The sequence below is a fragment of the Notothenia rossii genome (assembly GCF_949606895.1).
Source record: "Notothenia rossii genome assembly, chromosome: 11".
NCBI classification, from domain to species: domain Eukaryota; kingdom Metazoa; phylum Chordata; class Actinopteri; order Perciformes; family Nototheniidae; genus Notothenia; species Notothenia rossii.
Genome location: NC_136910.1, coordinates 14,633,168 through 14,647,083, shown reverse-complemented (window position 1 = coordinate 14,647,083; position 13,916 = coordinate 14,633,168). Strand labels below are relative to the sequence as shown.

At 42.1% G+C, this 13,916-nt stretch overlaps 1 protein-coding gene across 4 annotated transcripts in view; it reads right to left on the bottom strand.

Annotated features, from left to right (window-relative positions):
• Positions 1 to 13,916, bottom strand: part of ptprea (protein tyrosine phosphatase receptor type Ea) — a 52,103-nt gene that overhangs the window by 10,825 nt on the left and 27,362 nt on the right. For 2 of the 4 annotated variants that reach the window (XM_079656889.1, XM_079656890.1), the window contains 3 exons: positions 1,671 to 1,748; positions 1,014 to 1,110; positions 536 to 609 (listed from right to left, as the gene is read on the bottom strand). In XM_079656889.1, coding sequence (XP_079513015.1) covers positions 536 to 609; positions 1,014 to 1,110; positions 1,671 to 1,743 — 244 coding nt within the window. In that variant the 5' untranslated portion in view covers positions 1,744 to 1,748. Of the gene's footprint in view, positions 1 to 535; positions 610 to 720; positions 954 to 1,013; positions 1,111 to 1,670; positions 1,749 to 13,916 lie in introns of those variants that run through there. The other 2 variants (XM_079656891.1, XM_079656892.1) reach the window with 2 other exon arrangements.

Sequence of the window (13,916 nt, the reverse complement as noted above, 5' to 3'; positions counted from 1 at the left end):
CGGCTACTTTTAGGTGTGTGTGTGGCGTGTATTCCAGCCATATATCCTCGCTACATTCCTATCTGCAGAGAATACAACCCCTCTGAACTTTCTATTGTCAGATAAGAAAATACTTCCTAAAGAACACTCGCAGCTCCTCAAGACCAGTCGTTTCCTGTGAGGCCCGAAAGCTGTTAGCATATTTCACACAGCTCATAATTTAATTTGAACATTGCAGCCTCAAAGCCAACATCTTCTGTGATCTTTGCACCTCTAACTGTGTATACTTATTTTCTCTGCAGTGTGTGTAGGCTGTGAAAAGTAATGAAGATGACGCCAAATTGTTTGTGACATTTACCACAGGAAGTACACAACCACAAAGCTGTGGGGGGACAACCTGCATCTGCAGTTACAAACATAAAAATAGTGCCTGCTTGCTTCTGTATTAACCTATGCTGCATGTTTCAGTATATCTACTTTAAGCTCCAACCATGCTTTTTTCTGACAGCCTGTTGCTTTCACAATCTCCTTCACACAGTCTTATCTACAACGTTACCTTGTTCCTCCAGGATGCCATTTGGTATCTTCTTGTCAACTGTTGTGACGACTGCTTTTCTCTGGTTCTTCGCCCTGTCAATAAATAAATGCAATACAATGAGAAGTAAGTTCAACTCAAATTAATCAGACCTCCCAACATTACAAATGAAATAGGTAGCCAAAAAATAAATCTATACATCCTACCATCTAAAACTTGAAAAGCCACTCTTTCTCATTAGCGGATTGACGGTTCTCTATTCCGAAAGTGATACAGAATTTATTCTTGGTTTTCTTCTGTTGCCTGTCTAGGTCTGCTGTCAGAGCCTGCTCTCCTCTCACTAAGCATGACAGGGAGTCAGCTAGCAGCCCTTCCTGACTGGGCTCCGCCTCGATGACTAAAGGAGGAAGTGTTTGTCACCCTGAGCTCTGCCCCCGAGCCTGGCTCACAGCCAGTCAGCGAGGCCCAGAGAGGGGGTGAGGTGAGTGGGAGACTTTACCTGAGGAAGTACCAGGCCAGCAGCGCGATGATGAGCAACAGCAGAGACAGGACCAGCACGGTGGGGAGGACATGTTGGCTGGGGGACGTAAAGTCTTCTGAGGAAGGAGAGGCAGAGTCACAGGGTCAGGGAGTAGCGTCAACAAAGAAGAAGGAAGAGGGAGCAAGGCCGGCAACATAAATGTGTGTTTGAGTGTAGCTGCATTCATGGGTTTGAGCCATGTGTGTATTGTATTAACTGATAAAACAAAATCAATACTTGGCACCTCCAAGTGTTCTCTTCTGGACGCAGGCCTGATTTAATAACTGGCCTCTGCAGTATTTTGTCTACAGAGATAAGTATCAGCTCATTTTGTCCTGGCGGTATGTCTGCCTGACAGAAAATGAGAGGCTCTTAGAATAGAGAATCAGCCAAGAGTCACAGCCACACAGCCAGCTATTAGCTGTGTTTACAAAGACGCACAATAAGCCGTAAATTATGGTCCAGGGCTTCTGAAGTTCATTGTGACCCGGTAATTATTAAGGCTCTAGAAAGGGCTATTATTAAGCAATGCGTGTGCTGAGGAAGTCTAAAGAAGATGCCTGCAGTGGATACTAATTTGATTTAGTTGGTACCTCAAATTTCTCAGTCTCACATGTCTCCTGTTATTGTTCTTACCTTGTGTATGGTTGCCATTGCCAGTGGAATTAGATGATGTTGTGGTTGCCACCAAAAACAGAAGTGGGACCATTGTGACTGCAGGAAAACAAAATTAAATTGGATATTAAATGTAGTGATTGCAACGTTAAGCCTTGTGAGAACATAGCTGCTGGATAATAAAACCATTTAGGGAGCACTAACTCCATTGACCGATCTGAGGCATATTTCTTAATTCATGACTGTCGTTTCAGGAATGTGCTCATCGGTGCAAAGTTCATGGAGACACAATGGAACAGCACACTCATATCCTGGTCATTTATTAGTCCTGTCATAAAGCACACAGTGTAATGCCTAACATGTCCATGAGGAGGCACAATCCACCAATATTTGATCAAACAAGGCTTGCCATGATAACATGCCCACCAACCCATTGAGAAAAACATTCCAAAAGATAACAGGCCAAGGAAACATCGATTTTTCCATTTCTAAATAAATAAATAAATATTAATCACGTGGCCTTCATTCATACCCAATGCTGCTACTTACTCCTCTAATAAAGGCATGCTTTGATCAGTGCATTATCAGAATGAGACTGATAACACTATTTTCCTTCAGCTGTTTTCCGTGGCAATGCTGAAATGTGGGATTTCCAGGAAATAGCATGAGTAGGTTCTTAATGTGCTATACCTTAGAAACCACACACACACACACACACACACACACACACACACACACACACACACACACACACACACACACACACACACACACACACACACACACACACACACACACACACACACACACACACACACACACACACACACACACACACACACACACACACACACACACACACACACACACACACACAAACACACACACACACACACACCCTCATGCTCTGCTCTTTGCCACCTCCCCCCTCACTTTTTGATATCCTTCCCCAAACACAAACTCTCGCACACACGCACATGCACGGCCGCAGCAGTGACATTCGTAAGTCTCAACTGAATGAATCTGATCATCCCTTCATTCTTCTGCCAGTAGACAAATGCAGAGGAGGGGGGATAAAAGACCATCTTCGATCGATTATTGTGTTTGAGCATTCAGAATAGGTTTCCCATCACATTGATTTGAGCACCTCTTTTCTTCTGAAATCTAAGGTTGGGAACCAGTAAGCATTGAGATCCTTGCAGTTATTTTTATTTCCCAAAAGTTCAGAGAATCTAAGTGCAGAGCTGCATCTCCCCATAAAGAGAGCAGGGTGTGCTTTGTCTCCCCAAGGCTGCAGGTGTGTGTGTGTGTGTGTGTGTGTGTGTGTGTGTGTGTGTGTGTGTGTGTGTGTGTGTGTGTGTGTGTGTGTGTGTGTGTGTGTGTGTGTGTGTGAGTGAGTCTGTGGTGCTCTGCAGCTGCAGTGAAAGCTAAGGCCAAGTGCATAGTGAATGAAAACACTGTGCTGAAGCCTCCACGCTGTGCCGCAGTGTCCTGTAATGTGTCCAGGCAGGACACCGGAGGAATGTGGGGGCAGCGGAGCAGAGACACTGACTGCAGCAGGGAGAGAGGGAGCAGAAGGTCCGGGTCAATAATATTTCCTGGGGCGATTAATAAACCCTGACATGTCTCTCCATTCCACAGGGAAGACTGATGAGAGAATTCTAATGAGAGAAGAAGGGAGAGGAGGAGCATGCTGCCCCCTTCTCCAGCTCTCCTCCCTATTTATCCCCCATCTTTAAGGCTCTCTCTGCAAATGTCACACGCCTGGATGAGGGGGAGGTTATTGAGCTAGTACAGTGTGGGAGTCCTTAGGGTAGGGCTGTTTGTATAAGACTTGAAGTTTTGTGATGTGGAAATTCACTCAAGTAGCCGTATGGGACTTTCCGCTAAACAAGCTGCGAGGAATTTGATTACTGTGTCTGTTTGTTTATTTGCGTGTTTGATGGTTCAACAGGGACAGCCGGAAGAGCGCTCATAGCTAGCCCCAAGGCTGTGTCTTGTAGAATAGTGCTACTGCGTCCCCTAGTTCCTGGCTCCCTGTTTCCCCCCCCATCACCTCTGGAGATATCACCCAGTCACGCCTCAGCCTCCAGCCCCAGCGTGGCTTCAAATGCACCCTTGGGACCTAAGGCTGTACGCCCCGTCCTAAAGCTTTTCCCATCTAGTCATTACAGTTGTCTCCAGCCTGACCTTTTTAACATCTCTCAGGAGATGTCAACTTCCTTTCCTCTGTCTTTGTGGGGAAATCTCCCTCATGTAACTATAAATATCACTGCCTCCTATTCCTCGGGGTATATAATGTATTTTTATATAATGTATTTTTCTCTATTTCTCCTTACTCAGCAGAAAGTCTCAAATTAGATTATTAGTACTTAGCTTGGGTCAGACTCTTGGTAACAGCTATCATCACATAGTACGTGCTGTCATCTGTGTATTGTCCTCCCTTTAGCACTCAGCAGCTGGCCACCAACCGTTAGCCATAATGAAAATAGGTCATGAGAGATGTCAGCTAAAGGGAAGTTCTAATGCGTCCTTATTTTCTGATAGGACACATTTGCAAGTAGCCTAGGGGAAGGGTATTGTCCTGGCCAGCTAGACAGACAGTTTTTGCAGGGGTATGCATGTCGCCAGTTACTTTGTATAGTATTCGCTGTGTCACATGCTGTATCAGTATTGTCCTCAGCTGCAGAATTGGAGGCTTTATTCACAGGAACACCGGCACTTTAAATACAATTTATTAAGTAGAACACTAGGAATTATTTTTAACTTAGCTTAAACTACTGCAGAATTACAAAATGACGTGGCTGAGCTAAGGTAGGGGTTTATTTCACTTACAGTATTGGATTGCAATGTAATTAATAAGATGTTATCTTTTTACAAAGTGATGCTGTCCAAATTACATTTTATTTTATATATATACCCTTAATAGTCCCAAAGAGTGGAAATGTACATTCTGCATTTGACACATCCTAGTGTCAGGAGCAGTGGGCTATGTACGGCACCAAGGGATCAAGAATGCAACTATAGTAAAACAAATAAAAAATGACAAGAGAAATATTATGATGTTGAAAGGCATTGATGGATAAACAGTAGAACCGACAGTTTGTACCTCAAAGTACAACTGAAATCAAATAGCATGTATTCTAATGCTACAGCTACATATCCAGTAATATAGGTAAATACTTTGTCAGACCACAAAAGGGTGAAAGTTATATGTTTTGGTCTCAAGATTAGCAACTTGTAATCAAAAACAATACATTTCCAAATTGAACCATGTTTTGATAAAATATCTGTGTCTCTTGATATATTCACAAAGTAAAAGCTAGACAACAGCCTTCCTCACATCACAACAAAAGCCACTGACAACACCCATTAGCTAAAGATGTCCACTACTGTATGTATATTCAGAAAAAAGACATAATACATAAACATATAAATATTTATGATGCTTTTTTGCCATACCATAAAACCACCTAACCAAGAACACATCCTGTATGACCACACCTCAGCCCCTGCCATGTGTTCACCGAGATCTCCAGCACCTGGTCTGCAGTGTATGACTCACAGCTCTGTCTCCACTGATTACACCCTGCCATCTCTGAATACCTGCAACCTGACAGCATGTAAACAAAGATGTGGAAACATTATATCACACAATACATAGAGAGGCAAACAGAGAATACAAGCAGGCCTCTCTTTGCTTCTTTATCCTCGCTCCTAACATGAAATTGGCAGTTGGGGACTCATACAAACGGTATCGTTTATAGTCCCAAACCAGAAATCTGATAAATGTTCTTCCCTGACACTGTTTTGTTTTTGAGGATAAGCTATCCCTCCCTGCGGTCTCGTGTTTTCCTCATGGTGTAATTCCCTGCTCTGTCATTCTTTCAGTCTGGGTTAAAAGTGACATAATGATATCCCTGCAGTTCTTCTCCATTGTCTCCCTAATTGGCCCCGGAAACCTTACCATCAGAAAGCACAAGCTTGTTACAATTAAAAGATAAGACAGATACATTGTCTGTCTTTGCCTTTGACAGGACACATGGTGTTCTCTGGCATGGAGTCTTCCCGCAGACAGAGCACTGTCAGTTCCACTGACTGTTGTTTCTCTGGGCACAGAGTCGCTCCGTCTCTTCAAATACATCAACTGGGGAATTTAGAAAATGGTTGGTGGGTGTAGTGATGTGGCAGGGTGAACAGGCAGGCACATAGGTAGGTACATTGTGTCCTCTCAGGAAAACGCTGCCAGACTATTTATCCTTTAGGCAACACAGTTTTATTTTTATAACTAAAACCTGTCAGTTTATTAAAGGAAAAACAACCCCTAACCTTAAGCCTTCTTCTTGTCTCTCACCGCTGTGTTCGAAAACATGTTGTCAACCTTTTGTCCTGCTCAAAACGGATCAAGTGTTTAGAAAGCATAATTAGACATGCATTAGTTGTAAAAGTGATGTAGTTGAAATAGTAAAATAATTGGGAATAATATAAGTTTCATTTTTGCAGAGGATTATATATGACAATACCACTGTCATATCAGTATGTTAGTCTGAAGCTACTGTATAGCAAGGAGACGGTTAGCTTGGCTTAGCAATACAAGTGAAACAAGGTGAAAACTATTTGGTTTAAAAACAACGCTAATGTTCTCCCATACTATAAGCTTATAAGCAGAATAAGCATTTTTTAAATTGGCGATCAGAGATCAGCCTATGCCAGATCAGTAACAGTATATACAAGCCAGGGAGTAATAAGACATTACTGTTATTGTTTTAAACAGTAGGTATATTTCAATGTTATCCAATTTTTTCATATTGAAATATCAAAAATGAGGATCAACCCTAAATACTTTAGGTACAACACTGATTCTCCTAAATGATAATACAGAAACATAAACAGCCCATTTAACATCAAGTGCATAGATAGACCTTACTTACGTACTATCAACACGTGGTTGTGGGCGATAGCATCAGTTTTGTCCAGAATGTAAGCCTGGCTTTCCCCTGCCATTAGTTCAGGTTCAACACACTCATCTTCACTTTCTTTGTCAACTTCTCCGGTGCAGGGCTACCACAAAGTGACCAGTATGCAAAATAGAGGAAACATATTTACAGAGCAGAGCTTCAAAAGTTGATTGGTGGAGTGAGTCATGTCATGGTCAGATGCTATATCGCATTGGTTTCTGTAACTACAGCAACATGTGTAAAATGTGTGGTGCAATGTTTGGTTAACATGTCAAAAAGGTGTGGAAAAAGGGGGGATGTTGAAGGCTCCTGTATATATGTATGTATGTGTGTGTGTGTGTGTGTGTGTGTGTGTGTGTGTGTGTGTGTGTGTGTGTGTGTGTGTGTGTGTATAGCATGCCATGTACAGTCACAATGTGCCTTCTCTTTGTATTATACATGTATTTTACGTGGTTAGTCATATTTATTTAACTGTACATAACTTTTAAAGAAATGACCAAAATCAATAAAAGGTGTTGGCATTGCATTATGGGACGTATAGGATTTGATGCATTTTGCAGCATTACCAATTTTATGGACTCTAATACTGCATTGATTTTGACCATCATTTTTTAAATACGTCTCCTCTGAATGCTTAACTTTCTTCAATGCAGTATGAAATCCATAGAACTATGAATGTTATGCGTTTGTATATCTCATGTAAAGGACATCAAGAAAACCTCTAAAAGAACACCTCCAGGGTAAAGTCTTTTATCACCCAGTTTAGACCTGAACTGCAAGTTCTGGTTTCTATTTCAGAACGCCGTCCTCATATTGCAGCTTGTCTCTGTCGCTGGGCTCTCTGCCTTTGGGAGCTGCAGAGAGTAGACCTGGGTCGGGTTATCTATATAAAGGAGAGTGAACTACATTCACAGACTACACTGAGGTGGGGTGTCCATCTGCTCACACAGATGCACAACTGCCTCTCATGCAATGTAACCTAGTTGGGCAAGGTTAGCAGTGTTGCTCTTTTTAAACTCATCCACCAATTCCTGTAGATATCATCCAAATGCAGACTGTATCCCAATGTAGTCCATGCGAATATGTTTTAGATTGAAATAAAACTACAGGGACAAATTGTCTCCACTTGTAATGTAGACTATTTAATATATTTCTTATTAAAAAATGCAAGCTATGGAAAATGTACAGTTTTTTTATTATTTACATCACATCTAACATCACTGTATTTCACAATGTGTTCCCATGGTAACCTGGCCAGCAGTACTACCGTACTGCCACCAACGTGGCACCTGTGAGATGTCGAACTCATCGGCTTTATCAATAATAAAAAAATAAAAGCCAGGTATATAGACAGACATTAAAAACCACTGAACCTTTTTTTGGTAAAAACAAAAAGGAAGGCAAGGGTTTTGTATAATGTTTAACACCCCAGGATCTTAAAATACAATTTGTATAATGTTTCCCATAACATTTAGAGCAGGTTATCAATCTAGATTGTATTTGAGTTACCAAGTGTTTGTGATATCGGCCATAGAGATGTCTGCCTTCTTTGGAACTTGCTGATAAGTAATTAGTTCAGTTATATCATTACTTTTGTAATTAGTTAAGAGTAATTCAAGAGATTTATAAAGCAACTTGGCCAACACTGTCCAAACTGCCAACTGAGAATGAGTCATTGCTATATAAATCCTTTCATCAACACTAGCCTCTTCACTGAAGATTACATTTAGAAACAAAAAGATAACTATTATTATCATCATCAGCAGCAGTAGTTGCAGTACTGTGTCACACCCTGCAGTATGTCACACTAGCACTATCTATAGCACCGTTATACAGTAACTCTGCAGCGCTGCTTTCCTGCCAATTGGGCTCCTCCCCTCCTGCGCTCCTAGCATTGTCATTAATCAATCCCTGCTCCTTCCCAGGGCGCCCAGACGCTGTGGCAGTGGTAATGACCTTGGAGACCCGCTGGCTCCACTCTGCAGAGTCAGCCTTCCACCTCTTTGGGAACAAACGCAGCATCTCCCATGGAGATTCAGCAGCATGTGTGAGAAAATGCACATGTTCTTATACTGTACGTTTGCATGCAGAAAAGAAAACTTTACAGAACAAAACAACTGAGACAAAACCACTCTAGCCACTGACAGGCGAAAACAAAGTGTGGTTGGTTGCTAGGTTCATCCAAAAACATCCTGTTGACTGAAATATGTCAGCTACTGTGTTTAACCCTAAAAACCACTGCCATTAGAGGTCTGCACAGGAAATAAAAGCTTTTAGCTGCTGCATATTAGTTAAAAAATAACACATTTCTACATGAAAAGCGATTATGGATAATCCTCTTAAAAACATTCCAGCCATAACATTTGAGAGCTGCTCTCATTTAGCGTACACCATCATGCATTTGCCGTTTAAAGCATTTAAAAGCTACTATCAAACTCTGGTGAGGCATGGAAACCAAGAGCGTAATTGGTAGTAAATATTTACTCCAGTCTGTCGTCTGCACTTGCAAACACCACATCTGAGCTTACACTTGGTTGGCTTGTTTGAGTGTCATTTAGTCTGTGTGGGTAAGTGTCTCACACACTGTCACAGTTAATTCTTCTAAGGAGCCAGTAGGTCATTAACTCACTTCTGATCCACAGATATACATGCCTGTGTTTCTGCCCAAAATCTGCTAACAATTGGCATGCACAGCGACATTGCCTGGCATCACACACCCACCCACCCCCACACACACCCCCACACACACACACACACACACACACACACACACACACACACACACACACACACACACACACACACACACACACACACACACACACACACACACACACACACACACACACACACACACACACACACACACACACACACACACACACACACACACACACACACACACACACACACACACACACACACACACACACACACACACACACACACACTTCAGCAGGGATCCATGGGAAACACATGGGCCAGGGCCTGTCTGAAGACCACCGTGCCAGAAATCATTCTACTAGTGGTCCATCATGCGTGTGGGGACAATCTTCCCCTGAGGGTCTCATCATGTCCGCCAGGCCCTTTACACCTCCAGACCTGACAGCATTGAACACCGAGCCATCTATCTTTCTACCACCTTGACACCTCTGGGATTGACCTCCTCCCTTCTTTCAATTATTCAGAAGCAGAGCAATTACGGCCTGGAATCAGAGCCATCGATAGCCAGCGTAATGCACGGCAGCTGTGCTGGAAATGATGAAGCCGGCGTTGTGACACTTCTCATTACCACCCAGCACTCTGTGATTATTGGAACTGTGCTGTGAACAGGTATTAGTGTGAGAGACTTGTGGAGGAACAGAGAGAGAAAAAGAAGAAGATGGGATTTTGTTTAAGCTGGGAGCCCATCAGTGCGGTGATGTATGGGAAATGTATTGCTTGAATTGTTGAGCTATTAAGAAGAGGATGAACGTTAAATAGAGTGGTAACGTAATGAGTTCTTGGGTTATTGAATATGAGGCGAGGGTCCTTTTTGGTGGTTTGTTGGAAATGTATGCATGCAGAACCTGCATTCTTCAACTGGTTAAAGGACAATTCTAGTATTTGTCAAGGAGGGTGTTATCCTTATGTTTTATGATTATTACTTGCAGTAAAAAAACTAATGATGTTGAGGCAAGAACGCAAGACTCCTACAGCTTTGAAAACAAATTAGTTTTTTAATTCAACATAAATAGTCTCAACACTTGTCCATTTAACTGTTGAAGCAAATTGCCTAGTATCTGTAATATCTTTGCTTATTGTTTATTTTTTAAATGTAATATCGTTTGGAGATATCTAAGGGAACTATTTCATGGCAGGGTGCAGTGACTTTGTCAGGTTGCCAGGCAACTATCTGAGAGTCCACTCAGTCACTGCTATTTCCCCCACTTCCAGTGTTTATGCTATACTAATGTGATGGGCTGATAGCTGTAGCTTCATTCATTGACTCGAGAGTGGGATCAATCTTCTCATCTAACTTTGCAAAGTGTTTTTCTAATAACAGACAGCAGTTCCCTTTTTTTAAAGCTGTAGGATGCTCTTTTGGTGCTGTGTTGGTAATTGACATGTGACTACCATTAATAGTCATAGTAGTGACAGGAACATGAAAATGACACCCAGTATTTAATCAGGATATCATTTTCCTTTCTTTCAAAATGCATTTGTTTAGCCTGTGTGGTTCCCCTTTTAGTTGTTCTGAGGCATTTACTTAGAGGAATCCATGCGGAAACATTAGCCATGCAGGAACCACATCCTTTCTTATAATAAGCTTAAACATCAGAATACATCTGAAGCAATAAACTAAATGATGACTGGTGGCAACATTAGGGGAATATCACTTCTTAAACTGACCATAAATCAATCAGACTTCCTTTTTAGAAACTTTAATGGTCAATAAAAAGGATTAATTAGATTAGACTGTAGTTCTTTGCAGAATCATAACAGCTGACTCAGATTGGCGTCTGGGAGGCTGGTTTTAGAGAGCATTACAACCAACCACGCTGCCTCCCCTGAGAATCTAAGGCTCATTTTTATGTCATGTTATTCAAGCGTAGAAATAACAGGCAATTGAGAAATCCTGTGGGATAGAGAAACCTACTTCACTCAAATGAGTTAGAATAAATTGCAGTGTCAGTGCCTGTAATCATGACAATCCACAATGCTTGTTCTACTGGTGTGAGATTTATTTAACATCAGCGCAGAGGCAAAGACCAGGCGTGTAGAAAACGAACCCCCACAGAAAGAAGTGTGGGGGGGGGGGTTCTTGCATAGAACCCCCATTTTCAGACACAGACAGACAGAGATAACCACAGTCTTTGGGGATCGGAGCAAGACAGACAAGATCTATCCCCCAAAATATCCTTTCATTCCCTGAGAGGAGGACAGGGAGGAAGAGGGGAGGGCACTCGTGGAGAAACAAGTGATGAGCACTGCTGCGGGAGAACAAAAAGCCACTTGATTTCTGAGGGGAGGAGAAGAGGAAGAGGAGGAGAGGAGATGTGGGACCAGAAGGGATAAGTGAACGGCCCACGCAGTGAGGAAGAGGAGCCTGCCTCTGCTGCTTTGCAGAGATAGAGCAGACCTGTGCAGACGTAGGCTATAAAACCCTACAGTGAGACTTTAAAAGGGATGTAAGCATTGGTTCTTGATCCCAGCTTGTCTGCATGAGGTTTCAATAGCAAACCCGCAGTATCACACTTCATCTTCCAGAATAACAACCCCTATAATGCTCCCTGATCATACGCCCAGTAACAACAGCAGACAGAACAACAAACTCAACTGGTGTTTTCGCGGCATAGTCGAAGCTTTACAATGATTGCTGATTCCTGAACTCCTAAAGAATCTGGAGGTGGCAGCACAGTTATTATGTAACCCAAACCAAAACCCCAACTTAACACATTTTTTACAATCCTCTTTGCAGGATCACGGCTCCTGCAGAGTACGTTATGAGCAGCACTTTGTTGATTAAGATTGTGTAACCCTGTTGTTTGGTCTATAGCAATATGAGTCAGTCAGTGGGGCCTTGGGAACCATAGTGAGCCTCATTGTCCTCCCTCTTAAGCAGGCTTGATACATGAATGAGAAAATGCACACACACACCATATGCAGAGCAAATGAGGAGTTAGGCCCTTTGGAGAACTCGCTGCACTCTTGGAAACAGGAAGTTCAACGTCTTCACACGCTGTTGACAAAAGCTCTGTGAGTTGGGCCTGCATGCAGGGATAGACCTGGCCCAGCACTAACAACTCCTGACAGAGGCGTGGAGGCGTGACAGGCCATCAGAAATCAGGGGCATACACACCAGGCGGGAGGGGGGGGGGGGAAGAGGAGGTGATGACATATCATTAATCTCAACAACAGACAAATGTGTTCGACCTGCAGGCCACAGAGGTAACATAAGGGTCAACATATCAGTTCTGCTAGAGCTCAGGGGATGAAAAGGAAAACTGAACTGTTGTTTTGTCCCATCCTGACAGATTGAATCCTTGGGTTCAGATCAGTTTAATCTGATATTTTTTAAGTTTGGGGAACAAAACCCTTTCTGACAAGCTATTGAAGTAACAGCAAAAGTCCCTGATGTGCAAAGACTTTTTAACTTTGCTGTTTTTTTAAAGGTGAATACGTTTTAAAGGTGAAGAGCAACAAGGGACTGCAGCACTATGTTGAGTATAAATACGATGAGGGGGGGTGGTGGGCTTTGAGAAAAGTCACAAGGGCTAAATAACCTTCTAGCATAACAAATAATAATGTCTTTGCTTTTATAAAAACATTTCAAAACTGCAATTGAAATGCCAGAGTGCTCTATCATTCTCATTCAACTAGAACTCGATGAAAACTTCTCTACAGCTGACAATTGCAGAGTGCAATCTGGGTCACACTCTTGATAAGAGCTAATACATTTACACATAGTTCCTAATGTGTGTAGGCCTGCATGCATGTGTGCCTTTGTGAGTATGTGTTTCTAAGCACATGCTGTCCTCCATCTGCTGTTTGATAGGGACTGTTTCCTTTCCTGTGCAGCTAGCCAACCAACCAGCCAGCCTTCCTGTACCGCTCTGCTCCAAAGCGGAAATGGGAGCGAGACCGCCACTCACTCCTGAAAAAAAACCTGGATAAGATACGTACACAAGCAGACACATGATGGACAATGACTTGCCCCCACATTTTAACAGTCTCCTATCCTTTCCCTTTCCTTCCTTCTTAGACTTCTGGTTTGTTTTCCATTTCTCCATCTAGTGTATGTGCTCATTTTCTTTATTATTTCATGCTCAAACACCTCCAGTCTTTAAACAGCTTGGAAGGGGACCAACATATTGTATTTGCTCAACAATGAAGGGAATTGTTCAATATTAGCAAAGTCAAAGCACAGGTGTTGGGAGGCTTTTGCATTAATAAAATATCGTTAGTCAAATACCATGGGTTGTTATGACAGGCTAGTTTATCAGTACATAAATATACAGACTATTATGTGTGTATTTATAATGTTACAGAAACAGACCAACTGTGAAAGCTCAAGACAGCTTAGTAGATGGCATAGACTAATAATTATTTAAATCAATCGAAAAATATGTTTTATTTAGTAATTTAGTCTCCTATAATGGTGTCATATCTCTTTTATAATCATTTATAAGATAGTCTTTAAAATGCCGTGTTCATTGTTTACTATACTTGTAAGCGAGTGGAGGGTTGTCACCAGACAGCTGGATCTTAAATGATCAGAGAAACAGTTAAAGTGGACCTATCATGCTATATTCGAATAATATAGTGT